At 45.8% G+C, this 21495-nt stretch overlaps 2 protein-coding genes across 7 annotated transcripts in view; one reads left to right on the plus strand and one right to left on the minus strand.

Moving 5' to 3' along the window:
* The window catches only part of LOC105491969 (calcineurin like EF-hand protein 1), a 53162-nt gene extending 50815 nt beyond the window's left edge, over positions 1-2347 (minus strand). Inside the window, exon 1 of the mRNA XM_011758800.3 lies at positions 2087-2347. Coding sequence (XP_011757102.1) covers positions 2087-2153 — 67 coding nt within the window. The 5' untranslated portion in view covers positions 2154-2347. The remainder of the gene's footprint in view (positions 1-2086) is intronic.
* Positions 2348-2605: 258 nt separating this feature from the next.
* The window catches only part of LOC105492001 (exonuclease 3'-5' domain containing 1), a 49893-nt gene continuing 31003 nt past the window's right edge, over positions 2606-21495 (plus strand). Inside the window, exons 1-5 of one of the 6 annotated variants that reach the window (XM_011758831.2) lie at positions 2606-2853; positions 2946-3061; positions 15490-15558; positions 19144-19201; positions 19503-19630. In XM_011758831.2, coding sequence (XP_011757133.2) covers positions 2678-2853; positions 2946-3061; positions 15490-15558; positions 19144-19201; positions 19503-19630 — 547 coding nt within the window. In that variant the 5' untranslated portion in view covers positions 2606-2677. Of the gene's footprint in view, positions 3062-7597; positions 7784-15489; positions 15559-19143; positions 19202-19502; positions 19631-21495 lie in introns of those variants that run through there. The other 5 variants (XM_071067073.1, XM_011758849.2, XM_011758842.3 and 2 more) reach the window with 5 other exon arrangements.

A 21495-nucleotide genomic window follows, 5' to 3' on the forward strand; every position in this document is an offset into this window, starting at 1 on the left:
GCATTCTGGCTCAATAAATACATTTGCACTGGTTGTGGAGAGAAATGGGGAAAACAGCTTTTCCATGAGCACTCAGTTGTCTCTCCACAAGCCACATGGTAAAAATATCCCATCCAGGCCCTTTCCATTTGGTCAAATGTATGTAAACCAGAATGGGATTACCGCTCCCTTCATTCTGAAGCAAAAATGGCTTTTTGCATCCTCACTATGGTTTACACTTTCTCGTTAAGTGACTCTGTATTTATTTCTCTTTCATTCTGCTTATTTCTCCATGTGACTCTTTAACACAAATACTTTAATTCGGTGTCACCCTAGACCTAAAGTAGTTCTAATTACAAATGTGGCCAGAAGCTATGGCCACAAAATGTAATAAAATGCTTGCTGAATCCAAACTGCTTGTATCTCCACTCCTAGGGTCAGAGTAAGTCAGTGGCCAAACAAGTACTGCAAATTATAAAGAGATAACTACTTTGGGTCATTCAAAATTGTGAAAAGAACTGCCTTGGTAGGTGGAGAGGTTATCACTATCAAAGGTCTTTACAGAGAGGCTTAAGGGCCATATTTTAGGGGAGGCTGAAAGGGGCAAACCAATCCAGCAAGGGGTGGGGCTAGATAATATCCCTTCCAACTTGAAAACTCTAGAAAGTTGAACTTGTCACAAAGCAGAGAACAGCACTTAACATATTCTAGGCCTGAGTAATTCTGTAGTTGTCCACAGCACTCCTCGGTACTATCTGCATATGGGCCCCTGAGTGAGTTACTGGTCATCTCATTATCAAAGACAGGTATGATGAAGAGTCAGAGCTCAGGTGCTACATCATTCATTAACTCAACAAGAATCGTAAAGGTTTACTGAAAAGATAAAATATTGTATGCATCAATACAATTGTATCATACATTGCATTATCAAGGACTATTCAAAGGTATGCTGGTATTTTACAGAGCTTCAGAATCCCCAGAGTCCTTTTGCTCCTTTGTGCAGGCTAATGAGGAAGAGACTGGACTATTAAAAAAAAAAAAAAAATCAGTTCTGCAGGGCAGGGTGGCTCACACCTGTAATCGCAACACTTTGGGAGGCCGAGGCGGGTGGATCACTTGAGGTCAGGAGTTCAAGGCCAGCCTGGCCAACATGGTGAAACCCCGTCTCTACCAAAAATACAAAAATTAGCCAAGTGTGGTGGCAGGCGCCTGTACTCCCAGTTACTCGGCAGGCTGAGGCCAGAGAATCGCTTGAACCTGGGAGGCAGAGGTTGCAGTGTGCTGAGATCACACCACTGCACTCCACCCTGGGTGACAGAGGGAGACTCCGTTTAAAAAAAAAAAAAAAATCAGTTCCTAGTACAAATTCACACGGAGATTTTTGAAGCACATCCAATTTCAATAGCGAATAAAAAAGTACACCAGCACAGTAGAAATCAATATATATATATGAAATTAGGCCAGCAAGTATCCTCGTGTAAGTAAAAAACTGGTGCTCATAGTATCCGTGTTTTTTCTCTAGAAGTTCAGATTGAAAGAAGTCTCACAATCCCAGATCCCTGTTGAAAGGTCTCCAGGCATCGGGTCATGTCTCCCAAAGCCTTACTACACGGTCTTGCTTTCTGGGTGGTTTTCCTAATTTGTGACAAGAACTTGTTTGTAATTTCCCATAGTTGTCAGAGGTTTCAGGTCCTTGCCCAGAAATGGATTTTCTATAGAATCCATCTCGAGTTCCTGAATTTGCTTCTCGGGCTTTACCTACTGTTCAGGATGCCTCTTCATAGGGAAGGGTGGTGCTAGGCAACAGAAAGGAAAGGAGTTCGGGGACTTTGATGGGCAAGGGGCAGAAAAGGGGGGCGTCGACGCTCTAAGAGTTATCAAGACTCCCGATGTTGAAGGGAAGGACACCCCCACAGTAGCTACAGCCCCGCTCCAGGAAGCTGCAGCTGGAAGAACAGGTCTTCCAGCTCTCGGTCCCGAAATCTGGAGGCTGCCCAGGACCCCCCCAACCTCACAGGCACCCGAGCTCCAGACCTTAGCGACAGCCGCCCTCGGTTGCGAGGCCAGTCTGAGGCGCCCGGCGTTCCCACCCCCAACCCGAACTCACAGCCGGTCTCCTTCTTGATCTCCTCGAGCTCTTCGTCCCGCAGTAACGTGGAGGCCCGAGAACCCATCGCCGTGCCGGGAGCTCCTCCGGGAGCAGCGGCGCCAGAAGAGAGGGCGACAGGAGGGAAGGAGGGAGGGAAGGGCGGGCTAGGGGTCAAGAAGGGAGAGGGCAGTGTTTCCACTGCGGACCCAGGAGGGAACCCAGGGGTGGTGCGCTGGGGAGGGCGGCCCCGAGGACCCGCCAATCAGGCGCGAGGCAGCGCCCGGCTCAGGAGTCGACGTCAGCGTTCGAGTTCCAGCCCCGAATGAATCAGCCCAGCTCCAGCCCAAGTCCTGCTGAAGATGGACCCCGCCCCCGGAACCGCAGCTGCCACCGGCCTTAAAGGGGCGATGCCACTCGGGCGCTAACGACGCAATTAAAAGGGCAATTCCATTGACCAACCGTTTTACAACAAACTAACCTGCGGCAGGCAGCGTAGCCTACCTTTTCTCACAGAAATCGAACACTAGGAATCCTACTCGATAGGTGGCACGGATTGCGGAGAGAAACTTCGCGTGGGGGGAACCCTAGGGTGTGCCCCTCGGGGACTGCATGCGCTCTGTATCTTTCCTGGCGGCCGTCCTCCTCCCGGCCGCAGGGGGCGCTGGGGAGCCAGCCTCGGGGCCGCGTGCTGATTGGCTCCTTGGGAAACAGACGAGACTGGACGTTGGGCCGGGCGGGCGTCCCCTCTGCAGCGTGGGTGCCCGGCGTCGCGGACCTTTTTCCAGGTTGTTTTCAGGCTGTGATTTGATAACCGCCGCCGGGTGGCGTGGAGCGTCCCGAGACTTTTTCCTTCATTGCAGCCCCCCTCTTCTTTTAGTTCTAGACTGAAGTTCGAGGAATTCACCACTTGGCTGAAATTAGGATCCAGATTTCCCAAACTTGCTTCGGAGGAAAAAGCCCTAACGATGGAGGACAGTGAATTCCTAGCTTATGGTCCGCCATTTATTTGAAGTTCCTTACTTTGTCTTAAAAATGAGAAATTTTGCATTTTATTCTCATGGTGTATTGTTTGTTTTGATTAAAAAGGTAGGCCGGACACGGTGGCTCACGCCTGTAATCCCAGCATTTTGGGAGGTCGAGGCGGGCTGATCACCTGAGGTCAGGAGTTCGAGACCAGCCTGACCAATATGGAGAAACTTCGTCTCTACTAAAAATATAAAATTAGTCGGGCGTGGTGGCGCATGCCTGTAATCCCAGCTACTCGGGAGGCTGAGGCAGGAGAATTGCTTGAACCCGGGAGGCGGAGGTTGCAGTGAGCCAAGATCGCGGCATTGCCTGGGTGACAGAGCGAGACTCCGTCTCAAAAAAAAAAAAAAAAAAAAAGTAAAAAGCCACCCATTAAATTAGTGCCTACTCTCAGGTAAACCAGTTCTTACTGCTTCACCGGCCTTACCCCTTCACACCTGTTTGGTTAGAACCCGTATAAGATATGGAAGAACTGAATTCTGACCGCTGTCTGTTAGAACCTAAGTACCAGGGTATTTTTGTCTTAGCAAGCTTTCCCAGGTCAACTTAGGTTATTAGTTTTAAGTGTTCCTAAGGCTTTACAGCTTAGCCTGAGGCCCCACACGTTCCCTGCAGGCTGAGGTTCTAGTTTGAAGAACTACAGTTTTGTTTTGTTTGTTGTTGTTGCTGTTGTTTGAGATGGAGTTTTTGCTCTTGTTCCCAGGCTGGAGTGCAAAGGCGCCATCTCAGCTCACCGAAACCTCCGCCTCCCGAGTTCAAGCGATTCTCCTGCCTCAGCCTCCCGAGTAGCTGGGGTTATAGGCATGCGCCACCGCCTCCAGCTAATTTTATGTTTTTAGTAGAGACGGGGTTTCTCCATATTGGTCAGGCTGGTCTCGGACTTCTGACCTCAGGTGATCCGCCCGCCTCAGCCTCCCAAAGTGCTGTGATTACAGGTGCGAGCCACCGCACTTGGCCTGTTTTGTTTTTTTGCGACAGAGTCTCACTCTGTCGCCCGGGCTGGAGCGCAAGGGCCTGATAACTGTGCAGATTTGGCTCACTGCAGCCTCCAGGCGGGTTCAAGGGATTATCGTGCCTCAGCCTCCTGAGTAGCTGGGATTACAGGCCCGTGCCACCACGCTCAGCTAAGTTTTGTATTTTTAGTAGAGACAGGGTTTCACCATATTGGCTAGGCGGGTCTCAAACTCCAGAACTCAGGTGATCCACCAGCCTTGGCCTCCCAAAGTGTTGGGATTACAGGCGTGAGTCACCGTGCTCGGCCTTAGAGTTATTTTGATGATTGGCGTGCACTTGTCTAACCTAGTGATGTTGTCCTTAATACTCAGTAACATTTTGGATATGTCCGTCTAAGAGCTAAATCAATGGAGCTGCTTTGTATGTTGGAATATGGGTGTGATAGGAAAATTTTGTCAGCCCCATGAATGTCCCTTTTCTCAGTCAGCCTTGAAGCCCATCTCTTGATGCTGACCTTACTTTTTTCCTTCCTAATCTTGAATCTTACCATTTGCAGCTGTCTCCAGTCAAAGCTTTCTTTGCTTCATACTAGTATTTTTTTCTGACTTTAATTTTTTTTTTCTTTAACGTTTCTTTAATTCTCTTATTTTCCAGGTGTTTCACAAACTTTTCTTTCTTGGGTAGCTTTTAAAAGTATAAATTGCTTGAAGCTGGGAGGCGGAGATTGCAGTGAGCCGAGATCGCGCCCCTGCACTCCAGCCTGGCGACAGAGTGAGACTCCATCTCAAAAATAAAATAAAAATGTTTGCCTCTATTAAGCGCTGTTTTTTTTTTTTTCCAGTTTTACGTATTTTTTCTTTAAAAATCTCCTTTTGCCTGTTGGATTAACTTAAAGAATGATTTTTCTTAGACTCTCTGATGACTTGTTTTATGTTCTATCTGGATGCATAACACTTGGTCTTGCACTAGGCTACAAACATCCTACCCTAGAGGCCTGGTCTTAGTTCACATTACATTACCTTCTAGCTGTGTGACTTCGGGCAGGTGTCTTAACCTTCTAAACTTCAGTTTCTTCATTTGTAAATTAGGTTATGGTTGTTGTATCAAGTAATATTTGTGTAAGCACTTGATATACCTTAAAATGTAAAAATATAGGTTATTTGTTTGACTGAAAATTGTATGTAACATCTCACCTTCTTCCTAGTTGACTTAGGCTCTAGTTATTTCATCAGTGTTTTTATGGTTAAATTGCAAAATTCACTGGATGAATTTTCCTAGTGTGGCAAAAGTAAGCAGCTTTTAAATTTAAAAAACTGTAGAAGAATATTTAAGTTTCCAAATACAAGGACATCTAAACAGAATAGTTCTAAAATAACTTTTAAACAATTACTGTATTATGGTAAAGAATGTAAGAGTACCTGCTTTTTGTTTGTTTTTTTTTGTTTTGTTTTGTTTTTTGAGACAGAGTTTCACTCTTGTCTCCCAGGCTGGAGTGCAATGGTGTGATCTTGGCTCACTGCAATCTCCACCTTCTGGGTTCAAGCGATTCTCCTGCCTCAGCCTCCTGAGTAGCTGGGATTACAGGCACACGTCACTACACCTGGCTAATTTTTGTGTTTTTAGTAGAGACGGGGTTTCACCATGTAGGTCAGACTGGTCTCGAACTCCTGACCTCAGGTAATCTGCCCATCTTGGCCTCCCCAAGTGCTGGGATTACTGGCATGAGTCACTGCACCCAGTGGTGAGTACCTACTATGAATAATATTTCTTAGTACATTTTTTCTTTACTTTTTACATTTCTATATGGTTATAATTTTTTTTTTTTTTTTTTTTTTTTTTTTTTTTTTTGAGACAAGAGTGTTGCTCTGTCGCCCAGGCTGGAGTACAGTGGCGCAATCTCGCAATCTCGGCTCACGGCAACCTCTGCCTCCCGGGTTCAAGCGATTCTCCTACCTCAGGCTCCTGAGTAGCTGGGACTACAGGCCTGTGCCACCACGCCTGGCAGATTTTTGTATTTTAAATAGAGGTGGGGTTTCACCATGTTGGCCAGGCTGGTCTCGAAGTCCTGATTTCAATTAACCTGCCTGTCTTGGCTTCCCAAAGTGCTAGGATTACAGGTGTGAGCCACTGCACCTGGCCTGTATTGTTGTAATTCTTTATAATGGACATGTATCATTTTTACAAAAACATTTGAGTGTGTGGTATGTGGCAGTTCCATCTGTCAGGCTGCACATGACTGGTTGGTGATAGTATGCAGCCCAATTCCTGAACTGTGGCCAGGGTGGCATGGAATGGCCCTTCCAATAATCTGGCAACTGGATTGGTTATGCATTAATTGTGTTGGTTGGCTGGTAACAATGTCAGACTATGGAAATGTTATTAATCCAGAAAAGGATACATCCAGAAGAGGGTACATCCCAGACATTTCTGGGTAAACAATTTATTTTTCAATCTTCAATTTAGCTTTTATTTTATTTTATTTTTTATTTTTTTTGAGATGGAGTTTTGCTCTTGTTGCCCAGGCTGGAGTGCAATGGTGGGATCTTGGCTCACCACAACCTCCGCCTCCCGGGTTCAAGCGATTCTCCTGCCTCAGCCTTTCTGAGTAGCTGGGATTACAGGCATGCGCCACCACGCCCGGCTAATTTTGTATTTTTAGTAAAGACAGGGTTTCTCCATGTTGGTCAGGCTGGTCTCGAACTCCCGACCTCAGATGATCCACCTGCCTCGGCCTTCCAAAGTGGTGGGATTACAGGCATGAGCCACCATGCCCGGCCAATTTGGCTTTTATTTTAAAATACCTTTAGCATAGAACTGTTGTAGGACAGAAAATTAAAAACACACACACACACACACACAAAGAAATAGAACATTTCAAGTACCTAGACTTAAAAATTAATAGGATAGCATAGACCCAAGTTATGGGAAACAGTCTCTAAAATTCAATTCATTAAACACAATTTGAAAGAAAAGCTCTTTTCCCAATGTACCACTATCCTCCTACCTGCCTTGATTTCCTTTAATTCCTAAGTAAAGGGTAAATTTAGTTGCTTTACTTAAAATATCAGCTTCAGTTTTGGTAAAAATTACCACGCCCTTAAATTCTCAACCAGAGTTGTAAAAAATAGGAGCTCAAGTAGTTGTGCTGCCCTAAACAATTTATTGCAACACGTATTGGCAAATATTTCTGTGTATGTCCATTTTTTCATTTGCTCTTTTCGGTTTTTTGTTATAATGATGTATAAATGTGCCATTAAAAAACCTCTAAATGTTCTGCTTCTTCCATTTAGCTAAGGAAGGAAAGATGATATCTTGCCCATTTTATAAACATAGAAGCCAAGCCTAACTTGCCCAGTTTTTTATGGTTTTCAGTTTCCTACGTATGAGAGTTGGTGCTTGCGATGATCCTTTTCTCATCATTCCAAAAAGATGAACAAAACTGAATTATTCAGATTTTATTCTTGTCCATTACTGATATGGGGAAAGGGAAAATAACTTTACTCCCAAAAAATCTTGTAAAATTCATAGATTTCTTTATTAATTTTCAAGTGTTTGGATGCGTAAAGAAGATTATTTGAAGACGGCTTTTGGAATCAATTAGCATGGACCCCAGCAGTGACTACCATTTCCTCAGCCAGATTTTGTGGAAGAGGGTGAAACTCACATTGGTTTGTGGCGTCTTCGAGGGTGTGCTTCAGCATGTTGACCCTAATAAGATTGTTATCCTGAAGAAAGGTCTTGTTCTATTTCTCATACTGTTCTGCCTTTTAAGAGATTAGTGATTTTCAGTGATAGCTTTCGTCTCCATTAGCGACTGGGAGGGTGGCATTATTCCTATTTTAGGGAAAGTATGGGAGGAAGGTTAGAATATTGTTTTCCCAAACAGAACAATGTGACTGAATATGCTGGTTTGTCCCTACTTCCTTTTTTTTTTTTTTTTTTTTTTGGGAGATGGAGTATCTCTCTGTTGCCCAGGCTGGAGTGCAGTGGCGCGATCTTGGCTCACTGCAAATTCCACCTCCTGGGTTCACATTATTCTCCTGCCTCAGCCCCCCGTGTAGCTGGACTACAGGCGCCCACCACTGCGACTGGCTAATTATTTGTATTTTTAGTAGATGGGGTTTCACCGTGTTAGCCAGGATGGTCTCAATCTCCTGACCTCATGATCCACCCACCTGGGTCTCCAAAAATGCTGGGATTACAGGCGTGAGCCACTGCGCCTGGCCTGGTTTGTCCCCACTTTTGATATGATAGCAGGGATTTTCAATATAAAAAGTTTTTTTAAATTAATTGGGTACTTCTTTTTTTAATTTCCTTTTTTTTTTTTTTCTTGATATGTCTTGCTCCGTCCCCCAGACCCCCCAGGCTGGAGTGCAGTGGCGTGATAGCTCACCGCAACCTCCTGGGTTCAAGTGATTCTCCTGCTTCAGCCTCCCAAGTAGCTGGGATTACAGGCACACACCACCACGCCAAGCTGATTTTTGTACTTTTAATACAAAAAGTATAAAAATACAGCTGTTGGCTGGTCTCAAACTCCTGACTTCAGGTGATCCGCCCGCCTTGGCCCCCCAAAGTGCTGGGGTTATAGGCATGAGCCACTGCTCCTGGCCTTTTTTTTTTTTTTTTTTTTTTCTCTGAGAATGAGTCTCACTCTGTTGCCCAGGCTGGACCAGTGGCGTGATCGTGGCTCACTGCAACCTCTGCCTCCCAGGTTCAAGCGATTCTCCTGCCTCAGCCTCTCAAGTAGCTGGGATTACAGGCACCCACCACCAAGCCTGGCTAATTTTTGTATTTTTAGTAGTGACAGAGTTTCATTGTGTTGGCCAGGCTGGTCTCAAAGTCCTGACTTCAGGTGATCTGCCCACCTCGGCCTCCTTAAAGTGCTGGGATTACAGGCTTGAGCCACCAATGTCTGGCTCTCTAATTTCTTTCCATATGCATTTTGAAATTAAAAATAACCACCACATTATTTAGAATCGTTTTTGGCTTCAGCAGATGAGTTGATATAGTAAGGGGCTAATTTTTTTCATACAAAAAGTAAAGAGGTAGTCAGATGAAGAATAGTGCAATGGCTGAAAGACACCAGCAGGAACCAGGTGCCTTTTGCTCCTGCTCTGCCACGTCAGTGATCATCTGTTATCCTCATGGTCACCAGGTAGCCTCTACAACTCCCAGCTGCAATTCCAGTTTATCATAAAGGATAAAGCTCAAGAACAGGTAAACGCAAGAGAAACATAGGGCAATCTTTTTTTTTTTTTTTTTTTTTTTTTTTTTGAGACAGAGTCTGGCTCTGCCGCCCAGGCTGGAGTGCAGTGGCCGGATCTCAGCTCACTGCAAGCTCCGCCTCCCGGGTTCACGCCATTCTCCTGCCTCAGCCTCCCAAGTAGTTGGGACTACAGGCACCCGCCACCGCGCCCGGCTAGTTTTTTGTATTTTTTAGCAGAGACGGGGTTTCACCGTGTTAGCCAGGATGGTCTCGAACTCCTGACCTCGTGATCCGCCCGTCTCGGCCTCCCAAAGTGCTGGGATTACAGGCTTGAGCCACCGCGCCCGGCCAATCTTTTTTTTTTTTAAAGACACATTCATGCTCTATTATCCAGGCTTAATTGCAATGGCATGGTGTGATCACGGCTCACTGCAGCCTCAACTTCCTAGGGTCAAGTGATCCTCCGACCTCAGCCTCCTGAGTAGCTGGGACTACACTTGTGCAGACTGCACCTGGTTAGTGTTTTTAATCTTTATTTTTTGTAGAGATGGAGTCTCCCTATGTTGCCTAGGCTGGTCTTAAACTCCTGGCTCCAGTGATCCACCTTGGCCTCCCAAAATGCTAGGTTTATAGGCGTGAGCCACCATGCCCAGCCAGGACAACCTTAAATCTTACAACTTGCAGCTGCATCCAATGAAATAACTTCGTGTTAATATTTTTTTTCTGATTTAAGGTTTCTTTTTTGTGTGGAGGAAGGCACATGGAATTTCCATGTCCTCTTTGGTTGTGCCACCCTCCCAGTACCTCCATTTCTGCCAATCTGGAAGTTTCAATACATAGAGTTTCCTGGCATGATAAGTTTCAGGTTCATCATTGAAACATGTATAAATGGCATTTGAAAGATTAATGTTATTAAGCCAAATTTTGAGTTAAAACAGACTTTTAGGGGCTCGGATGGGATTGTAACAGGTTTGTGCAACATTAATTCATTTAGTAATCGTGTATTGATTGCTTTATATCTCAGGAACTGTGCTTGGTACCAGGGACACATGCAGAAATAAGGTGGTCCCTGTTCTTAAAAAGCTTAGTCTAGGGGCTGGGCTCAGTGGCTCACGCCTGTAGTCCCAGCACAAAATTAGCTGAGCATGGTAGTGGGTGCCTGTAATCCCAGCTACTTGGGAGGCTGAGGCAGGAGAATGGCTTGAACCTGGGAGGTGGAGGTTGCAGTGAGAACTTAGTCTAGCCTATAGTCCCAGCTACCTGGGAGGGTAAGGCAGAATTGCTTGAGGCCAGGAGTTTAAGGCCATCCCAGGCAGCATAGCAAAACCACATCTATAGAAAAATTATTTTTAATTAATTTAGTTTTTCTTGTGTTTTTTTTTGAAACAGTCTTGCTGTGTCACCCAGTCTGGAGTGCAGTGGCGCAATCTCAGCTCACTATAACCTCCACCTCCCGGGTTCAAGCCATTCTCCTTCCTCAGACTCCCAAGTAGCTGGGACTACAGGCGCCCACCACCACGCCCGGCTGATTTTTTTTGTATTTTTACAAAGTACAAAACTACAAAAAACATAGACGGGGTTTCACTATGTTGGCCAGGGCGGTCTTGAACTCCTGGCCTCGTGATCCGCCTGCCTTGGCCTCCCAAAGTGCTGGGATTACAGATGTGAGCCACCGTGCCAGGCCTATTTTTTCTTTTTTTAAAAATTGAGATGGGGTCTCACTACGTTACCCAGGCTTGTCTCCAGCTCCTGGGCTCAAGTGATCCTCCCGCCTCAGCCTCCCAAAGTGCTGAGATTATAGGCATGAGCCACCACACCCAGCCCCCGACAAAAAATATTTTCGACACAGAGTCTTGCTCTGTCATTCAAGCTGGAGTGCAGTGGCACTATCATGGCTCATTGCAACCTTGACCTCATGGGCGCAAGTGATTCTCCTGCTTCAGCCTCCCAAATAGCTGGGACTACAGGCATGTGCCACCAAGACTGGCTAATTTTTTAAATTTTTTGTAGAGATGGGGTCTCTCTGGGTTGCCCAAGCTGGTCTTGAACTCCTGGACTCAAGCAGTTCTCCCACTCAGCCTCCAAAGTGCTGGGATTAGAAGTGTGAACCACCACATCCAGCCTAAAAAAACATTTTTTTTTTTTTTTTTGAGACGGAGTCTCACGCTGTCGCCCAGGCTGGAGTGCAGTGGCGCGATCTCGGCTCACTGCAAGCTCCACATCCTGGGTTCACGCCATTCTCCTGCCTCAGCCTCCTGAGTAGCTAGGACTACAGGCGCCCGCCACCGCGCCCGGCTAATTTTTTGTATTTTTAGTAGAGACGGGGTTTCACTGTGGTCTCGATCTCCTGACCTTGTGATCCGCCCGCCTCGGCCTCCCAAAGTGCTGGGATTACAGGCTTGAGCCACCGCGCCCGGCCCATTTTTTTTTTTTTTTTTTTTTTTTGAGACGGAGTCTCGCTGTGTCGCCCAGGCTGGAGTGCAGTGGCCGGATCTCAGCTCACTGCAAGCTCTGCCTCCCGGGTTTTTACGCCATTCTCCTGCTTCAGCCTCCCGAGTAGCTGGGACTACAGGCGCCCGCCACCTCGCCCGGCTAGTTTTTTGTATTTTTTAGTAGAGACGGGGTTTCACCGTGTTAGCCAGGATGGTCTCGAACTCCTGACCTCGTGATCCGCCCGTCTCGGCCTCCCAAAGTGCTGGGATTACAGGCTTGAGCCACCGCGCCCGGCCTTTTTTTTTTTTAAACAGAGTTTTGCTCTTGTTGCCCAGACTGGAGTGCAATGACACGGTATCAGCTCATGGCAACCTCCACCTCCCGGGTTCAAGCAATTCTCCTGCCTCAGCCTCCTGAGTAGCTGGAATTACAGGCATGTGCCACCACACCCAGCTAATTTTATATTTTTAGTAGAGATGGGGTTTCTCCGTGTTGGTCAGGCTGATCTCGAACTCCTGACCTCAGTCGATCCTCCCACCTCGGCATCCCAAAGTGCTGGGATTACAGGCGTGAGCCACTGCACCCAGCCAAATTTTTTTTTTTTTATTAGCCAGTCATGGTGGTTCCTACCTGTAGTCCCAGCTACTTGGAGGCTGAAGTGGGAGGATCACTTAAGCCCAGGAGTTCGAGGCTACAGTGAGCTATGATCGTGCTCCTGTTCTCCAGCCTGGGCAACAGCGCAAGACCCCATCTCTAAAAAAAAAATTTTCTTTTTTTTTAGAGATGGAGTCTCGGTCTGTTGCGAGGCTGGAGTGCAGTGGCTCAATCTTGTCTCACTGGAACCTCTGCCTCCCGAGTTCAAGCAATTCACCTGCCTCAGCCTCTTGAGTAGCTGGGACTATAGGCATGCACCACCACGCCCAGCTAATTTTTGTATTTTTGATAGAGACGGGATTTCACCATATTGGCCAGAATGGTCTCAATCTCTTGACCTTGTGATCCTTCCGCCTCAGCCTCCGAAGATGCTGAGATTATAGGCGTGAGCCACTGCATCTGGCAAAAAAAAAAAAAAAAAAAAAAATTTAAATAAAAACTTAGTATCATAAATAGACAAATAGGTAGACGTATAATGGAGTGTGAGATCCTCTCTGATAGAAAGATGCAAAGGATGCTATAAAAACACAAATATTCAACTAATTTATATCTAGAAGTGCTTGAATTAGGACAGTGAAGTGATTTCCTAAAGGAGGAATTGGTGATGGAACTCCATCTGGTTGAGTAGGAGTTAACAATGGGAAAGGGGCTGGGCACTGTGGCTCATGCCTATAATCCCAGCACTTTGGGAGGGATCTCGACTCATTGCAACCTCTGCCTCCCAAGTTCAAGTGATTCTCCTGCCTTGGCCTCTGAATAGATGGGATTACAGGTGCATGTGGCACCACACTCGGCTAATTTTTATATTTTTTAGTAGAGATGGGGTTTCACCGTGTTGGCCAGGTCTCGAACTCCTGACCTCAGGTGATCTGCCTACCTTGGCCTCCCAAAAGGCTGGGATTACAGGCATGAGCCACCGAACCTGGCCCCTTTTGAAAATTCTTTTTTTTTTTTTTTTTTTTTGAGATGGGGTCTCACTTTGTCGCCCGGTCTGGAGTGTAGTGGCGTGATCTCGGCTCACTGCAACCTCTGACACCGGGGTTCAAGCGATTCTCCTACCTCAGCCTCCCAAGTAGTTGGGATTACAGGCATCTGCCACTGCACCTGGCTAATTTTTGATGTTTTAGTAGAGATGGGGTTTCACGCTCTTGGTCAGGCTGGTTTTGAACTCTTGACCTCATGATCCACCCGCCTTGGCCTCCCAAAGTGCTGGGATTACAGGCATGACCCACTGTGCCTGGCCTGAAAATTCTTTAGTAAGTTTGTTCTTAGTTGAAAATATGAGTGGAGCTGAGAAGAATAGTCCATGCGGGAGAAAAAATGAATGTCAGGGCAACTAAGAAGTGGGTATGATCATTCAAAGAGAAGGAAAAAGGATGAGGGACAAAGTGTTGGGGACCATCAGTGTATAAGGGGCAAGCAGAGGTGTAGAGACAGCTAGGGAGACTGGAAGGAGCAAATCAGGGAGCCACTGTAACAGGGATTATAAGAAAGTATATTTCCAGGCAGGGTGGCTCACATCTGTAATCCCACGACTTTTGGGAGGCTGAGGTAGGAGGATGGCTTGAGCCCAGGAGTTTGAATCTAGCCTGGGCAACGTAGTAAGACCCAATCTCTACCAAAAAAAAGAATAGCCAGGCATGCTGGCACATGCCTGTTGTCCCAGCTACTCGGAAGGCTAAGGCAGGATTGCTTAAGCCCAGGTATTCGAGGCTGCAGCGAGCTAGGATTGTGCCACTGCACTGTAGCCTGTAAGACCGTCTCAATTAACAACAACAACAACAAAAATATTAAAATCACTGAGGCCTGAATTTAAATCCTGACTGTTTTTTGCTAGCAGTGGAACCTTGAGCTAGTTATTCAACCTTGCTGAGCCTCAGAGTCCTCCATAATTGAGACAATGAAATTCTTATTATGTTACTAGAAAATTGAATATAGGGAAATAGCATGATGCCTGGCTCAGAGTGCGTGCTCAATATGGTAGCTCTAGGTAATTAGTAGGAAAAGAACTAAACACGGTGTCCTGTAACTAAAGAAGAAAGAAGAGAAGGCTGGGCATGGTGGCTCACACCTGTAATCCCAGTACTTTGGGAGGTTGAGATGGGAGGATCACTTGAGGCCAGGAGTTAAAAAGAAAGGAGAGAACAGTATTGCCAAAGGTTGCAGGAAAGTCAAGGAAGATAAGGTTGCAAAACATTTTTTTGGATTTGAAAAATAAGTAGTTGGTGATCTTTGACCCTGGTAGGAATATATTCAGTGCAATAGTGAGGGCGGAACTCAGTTATTTGGATTGCTGAGAGGTGTGGAAAAAGACCGCTGCTATGAATACTTCCATCTAGGAAAATGACAGCACATTGTGGACATGGCATCTAACCTTCTCCTAACTCCCTTATCTCCTCATAGGAGAACCAGGATTTGGATCATTGTCCTCGATGATACTTTTGAGTGTGTAGCATGACATGAAGCAGGGTGTGGTCACTAGAAGTTGTGGGCTGCCTTGGCCGGGCGCGGTGACTCACACCTGTAATCCCAGCACTTTGGGAGGCTGAGGCGAGCGGATCACGAGGTCGGGAGATTGAGACCATCCTGGCTAACACGGTGAAACCCGTCTCTACTAAAAATATAAAACATGGTGGCTCGCCTATAGTCTGAGCTACTCGGGAGGCTGAGGCAGGAGAATTGCTTGAACCCGGGAGGCAGAAGTTGCAGTGAGCCAAGATCGTGCTACTGCACTCCAGCCTGTGTGACAGAACGAGACTCAAAAAAAAAAAGTTTTGGGCTGCCTTAAATTTTTTTTCTGGAGTTAAGTGGAGTAAAAATAAATAGAAATATAATTAATAGACAGTCCTTAGCCCCAAAGGCCTTAGAATATTCTCAGGAGAATTTTAAATTCAGTGTACTATACTTTTTAGTTTCTCCTGGACCTTAATGGGGTTTCCCTTGTTTTTTTATACTACTTGTTTAAAGGCTGCAGCTTTGTCATTTATTATTGACTCTTCATTCCTTGGGGGAAGATTTGGAGATTTTTTTCGTGATTTTTTTTTTAAATAAAACTCAGACTTGGGAAATTTTGAGAGGCATCATATTTTCTTAGAGTTTTAGGAAAATATTATTTTTTATTAACCGAATGAATTGTTTTCTGTAACAGTGAAGAATGTGGAGACAGGTCGAAGTGTCCCAGGAGTGCAGTTGTTTTTTGGGCATGAGATTGTGAATGGTGAGACCCCCATGTTCCTTGAATGCTGGTACTGAGATTTCATTCCAATATTTGATATTGTCTTGCCTTTAATGTTGCGCTTATGAATTCTTAAAGTTGGTATTTGAGAATGGATCCTTCTTACTGCTTCTGTGGGTACTCTATGAGTAAAACAGTCTTATAGAATTATAATCATTTTGGTTTTACAATGTCAGGTCTGCTGGTGATTATCACTATAGACTCAGACCAGCAGGCAGTTAGGAACGTGAACAGGAAGGGATTGTCTTGCTAAGCAAGCTGCTTAAAATTCACAGTCCGTTCACAATTCCTCATCCAAAACCTTGGGGCCAAATGTCCAGAATCAAGAATTTTTCTGGATTTTTGGAAAATGTAATGGAGTATACGCTGTTTATATTACATAACACCTCCAGAAAGTCGGGCAGTACTCTATAATCAACACATTTTTCCAGAGAAATTGGTGGACAGTCATACTAAGTGGAATAAAATCAGACTATAAGGCTGGGCACGGTGGCTCATGCCTGTAATCCCAGCACTTTGGGAGGCCGAGGTGGGTGGATTATGAGGTCAGGAAATCGAGACCATCCTGGCTAACACAGTGAAACCCCGTCTCTACTAAAAATGTAAAAAATTAGCCGGGCGTGGTGGTGGTCGCCTATAGTCCCAGCTACTCGGGAGGCTGAGGCAGGAGAATGGTGTGAACCCGGGAGGCGTAGCTTGCAGTGAGCCGAGATCGCGCCACCGCACTCCAGCCTGGGTGACAGAGCAAGACTCTGTCTCAAAAAAAAAAAAAAAAAAAAAGTGGCCAGGCGCGGTGGCTCAAGCCTGTAATCCCAGCACTTTGGGAGGCCGAGACGGGCGGATCACGAGGTCAGGAGATCGAGACCATCCTGGCTAACACGGTGAAACCCCGTCTCTACTAAAAAAAAATACAAAAAACTAGCCGGGCGAGGTGGTGGGCGCCTGTAGTCCCAGCTACTCGGGAGGCTGAGGCAGGAGAATGGCGTAAACCCGGGAAGTGGAGCTTGCAGTGAGCTGAGATGCGGCCACTGCACTCCAGCCTGGGCGACAGAGCAGACTCCGTCTCAAAAAAAAAAAAAAAAAAAAAAAAAATCGGACTGTAAATAGCTTATCAGGTCAAGTTTTGCCACCAAGAGTTACAACAAAATTTTGGTTTTCAGAGCTTTTCAGATTTTGGAATGGCAGGAAGCAGCCCTATTCTTTATTTCTGCTAACACAAACCATTTAGCAAGAGTAAGTACAATTGTTTGCCTGAAAGAGTAGCTGTAGAAGCTCATCAGTGTGCTTTATACATGTCAAGTAGGACAAGAGAAAGCAAGAACATTTCTTACTTTCAGGGACTCAGGAGCTTTGTGCTTCTGCCTTTTAAGGAGTACAGATCAGGAGCTGGATAGAAGGAGTGGAGGAATGAGCACTCTGGGACCTCTTAGGACTGTGCATCTCTCACTTTGGGGCAGATCTGAAGAAAGGAAAGGACTCCTGTAAATGAGAGTTTACTACTGCTTGAAAGATTGCTTTGCTTTGTGAGAAAACTAGAATTTAGGAGGAAACGAAAATCTTACCAAATTAATGACTGCCAATCCAGAGCCACTTCAGGGAATACAAGTCTGGACAGCTACCTATTTCTTTCTCATTGCGTATGCTGTCATGAACACTCTGTCCCTTGAATACGCTTTTATAATGGCAAGGATAGTGGTGGTAGTTGGAGTTCTTAATTGTGTTTTCACTGTCGGCCTTTGCAGTGAAACAGAGCTCTGGATTGGAGCAAAGCTAGGCTGTGAATGGGTTTGTAGAGAGAAGTGAAGGAATCACTGCTATCGTTTCCCCAACTCAGGAGGCTGATGACTGACCAGCTTTATGATCTATACGCATGGAATTCATCACCTGCTAAATTCTTCTCCAGGATTTGGTCTTCGTTCATACTTTTTTTGAGACAGATTCTCAGTCTGTCACTCAGGCTGGAGTGCAGTGGTGCGAACTTGTCTCACTGCAACCTTTGCCCCTGGGGTTTCAAGCAATTCTCCTGCCTCATCCTCTCCAGGAGCTGGGATTACAGGCGTGTGCCACCAGACCCAGCTATTTTTTTTTTTTGTATTTTTAGTAGAAACGGGGTTTCACCATGTTGGCCAGGTTGGTCTCAAACTCCTGACCTCAAATGATTCGCCCCCCTCGGCCTCCCAAAGTGATGAGATTACAGGCGTGAGCCACTACACCTAGCCCAATTTTTGTATTTTTGTTTAGTAGAGGCACAGGGTTTCGTTATGTTGGCCAGGCTGGTCTCGAACTCCTGACCTCAGTTGATTTGCCTGCCTCAGCTTCCCTGAGTGCTGGGATTATAGGCTTTGTTCATAATTTTTAAGCTCTAAGGATAGTCATTTCTTTCTTTGTCCTGTGGCCCAATCAACCATGGAGGAGTCTTCCCCAAAAGTACCTTGGATAAAAATTGTCAAGATGAAGGATAATAATGGCTAATCAGCATTTTTCAGTCAATTTTACCTTTTCTCTGCTCCAGATTCAGTATTTCTAGATAGTACAGAAAAAAGAGACTTTTGAAACATAGAGGCTTTTTGCTTGAAAAGTACCTAAATGAGGCCAGGTGTGGTGGCTCACACCTGTAATCCCAGCACTTTGGGTGGCTGAGGTGAGCGGATCACGAGGTCAAGAGATTGAGACCCATCCTGGCCAACATGGTGAAACCCCCTCTCTACCAAAAATACAAAAATTAGCTGTGCGTGGTGGCGTGCATGCCTATAGTCCCAGGCATGGGACTTGGGAGGCTGAGGCAGGAATATTGCTTGAACCTGGAAGGTGGAGGTTGCAGTCAGCCGAGATCGGACCCCTGCACTCCAACCCAGGTGACAGTACAAGACCTCGTCTCAAAAAAAAAAAAAAAAGGCCGGGCACGGTGGCTCAAGCCTGTAATCCCAGCACTTTGGGAGGCCGAGACGGGCGGATCACAAGGTCAGGAGATCGAGACCATCCTGGCTAACACGGCGAAACCCCGTCTCTACTAAAAACACCAAAAATTAGCCGGGCGAGGTGGCGGCGCCTGTGGTCCCAGCTACTCGGGAGGCTGAGGCAGGAGAATGGCGGGAACCCGGGAGGCGGAGCTTGCAGTGAGCTGAGATCTGGCCACTGCACTCCAGCCTGGGCGACAGAGCGAGACTCCGTCTCAAAAAAAAAAAAAAAAAAAGGGAAAACCCTCAAACAGCACACCATGTGCGGGAAGGTGCATTAAGATTAGGATGAGTGGGAAAGAAATCTCTAGAGCTAATTTGACCACAAAGGTTCCCTAGAACAAAAAGGGTGAAGGGGATATATAGAAAGGTTCCTAATCGTTCTAGATAACCAAGAAGTTTTGTAGGGATAGAATATTGAGAGTCTTTGGTACTTTAGATGATCTCTTCTGTTGTATTTATTGCTGGCCAGTAAAAGCCTCTGTGGACTAACATTTCATTTCCAACTATTGTTTGCAATACATGGTTAAACTGGGAGTGTGTGGGTAGTGGAGTAGTTGATTGATTTCTGATTGGAAACTCTGTTGGAAGCCATTTGGTTATTTTACAGTGGAACTACTAGATGAAGTGGAACAAGGCTCAGTGAGAGAAAAAGCATCTTCTGTTAGGTAAGATGGAGTAATTTTCTTAATTATGACGTTTCCCAAATGTGCACATTAGGGTAGAAAGCCTTAACTCTAATTCACCAGCCGCTTAATTCCTTGGCATAAGGAAATAGAAATGAGAAGAAATATATAGGTGTTTTCTTCCATTGTTAGATAGTGCCCTCAAGTCAGTGTAATCAGTGGATAAATGGGTCCTCTAGTTAATGAAGGACCACTGTCCTTAATGTTAATGTGTGGCAAAATCTGTGTGTGGTGTCAATGACAAAGAACAAGTTCACCCAAATATTGTTTCTTGTAAGGATAGTCTAAATGCAGAAAGAACCTGGAAGGAGAAAATGAAGGTTGAAGACCTAAATGCATGTGAGCCTGCTTCTCCTGCCCCTGAAGCACCAACTACCTCTCTGCTGAATGACCTCAAGTACAGCCCATCAGGTGAGTATAGGGGCTCTGAATTTTTTCTTTTCTTTCTTTCTTTTTTTTTTTTTTTGAGACGGAGTTTCACTCTTGTTGCCTAGGCTGCAGTGCAATGGCGTGATCTTGGCTCACTGCAGCCTCTGCCTCCTGGGTTCAAGCGATTATCCTGCCTCTGCCTCCCAAGTAGCTGGGATTACAGGCATGCGCCACCACGCCTGGCTAATTTTGTGTTTTTAGTAGAGACAGGGTTTTTCCATGTTGGTCAGGTTGGTCTCAAACTCCTGACCTCAGGTGATCCGCCCACCTCGGCCTGCTAAAGTGCTGGGATTACAGGTGTGAGCCACCGCGTCCGGCCGAGGCTCTGAATTTTCTAGGCTCTCTCTCTTTTTTTTTTTTTGAATCAAGTCAGTCAAATTCAACTAGGCTCTCTTTACTGTTTAGAGTTGGTATAACCCTGAATCAAGATTCTCTACAGAATGCTCAGCTGAGCCATTGCTTCTAGGTTCTGAATTAAGATAAAATATTGTGATTCATTTGTTTATTTAATAATTGAGTGCATACTGTGTGTGTACTCATTTATTGGGGTACACTCATTCATTGGGGATTCTGAAGTATGGTATCTCTTCCCTTATTGAGCAGCAAACACATGCTAAATAAGATAAATAAGTATGGCCGGGCGCGGTGGCTCACGCCTGTAATCCCAGCACTTTGGGAGGCCGAGGCAGGCGGATCAGGAGGTCAGGAGATCGAGACCATCCTGGCTAACACCGTGAAACCCCGTCTCTACTAAAAAAATACAAAAAATTAGCCGGGCGTGGTGGCGGGTGCCTGTAGTCCCAGCTACTTGGGAGGCTGAGGCAGGAGAATGGCGGGAACCCGGGAGGCGGAACTTGCAGTGAGCTGAGATCGCGCCACTGCACTCCAGCCTGGGCGACATAGCGAGACTCTGTCTCAAAAAAAAAAAAAAAAGATAAATAAGTAAAATATATACTATAATAGTGCCAAATACTAGGGAGGAAAAAAATGGAAGAGAAGTAGTATGTAGGGAGGGTGGTTTTGCAATTTTAGGGTATCCAGGACAAGCCTTGCTGAAATGATAACATTTGCATAAAGGCCTGAAGGAGGTGAGGGATCAAGCTTTAGAGATATCTTGGGGAAATGTGCTTTAGGCTGAAAAAAAAAAAATTACAAAGACACTGAGGTAGGAACATGCCAGGATCTTGAAGGAACAGCAAGGAGATCAGAGCAGCTGAAGCAGGAAGAGAAGCAGTAGATGAGATGGGACCGGTGAGTCAAAGAGGAGTTTGTAGAGCTTTGTGGGGACTTAAACTTTTTTTTTTCTGGAGACAGAGTCTTGCTGTGTCCTCCAGGCTAGAGTGCAGTGGTGCGATCTTGGCTCACTGCAATCTCTACCTCCCATGTTCAAGTGATTCTCCTGCCTCAGCCTCCTCAGTAGCTGGGATTACAAGCATGTGCCACCATGCCTGGCTAATCTTTTTTTTTTTTTTTTTTTTGAGATGGAGTCTTGCTCTGTCACCGAGACTGGAGTGCAGTGGCACGATCTTGGCTCACTGCAACCTTCACCTGCCAGGTACAAGCGATTCTCCTGCCTCATCCTCCCGAGTAGCTGGGACTGCAGGCGTGCCCACTGCGCCTGGCTAATTTTTGTATTTTTAGTAGAGATGGGGTTTCACCATGTTAGCCAGGCTGATCTCAAGCTCCTGACCTTGTGATATGCCCGCCTAAGCCTCCCCAAGTGCTGGATTACAGGCATGAGCCAGCGCGCCCAACTGGGACTTAAACTTTACCTTGAAATGAGAGGAGAAGCCATTGTGGCGTTTTGGGTTTTGTTTTGTTTTGTTTTGTTTGTTTGTTTGTTTTTT

The sequence above is a fragment of the Macaca nemestrina genome, chromosome 7 (genome assembly GCF_043159975.1).
Source record: "Macaca nemestrina isolate mMacNem1 chromosome 7, mMacNem.hap1, whole genome shotgun sequence".
NCBI lineage: Eukaryota > Metazoa > Chordata > Mammalia > Primates > Cercopithecidae > Macaca > Macaca nemestrina.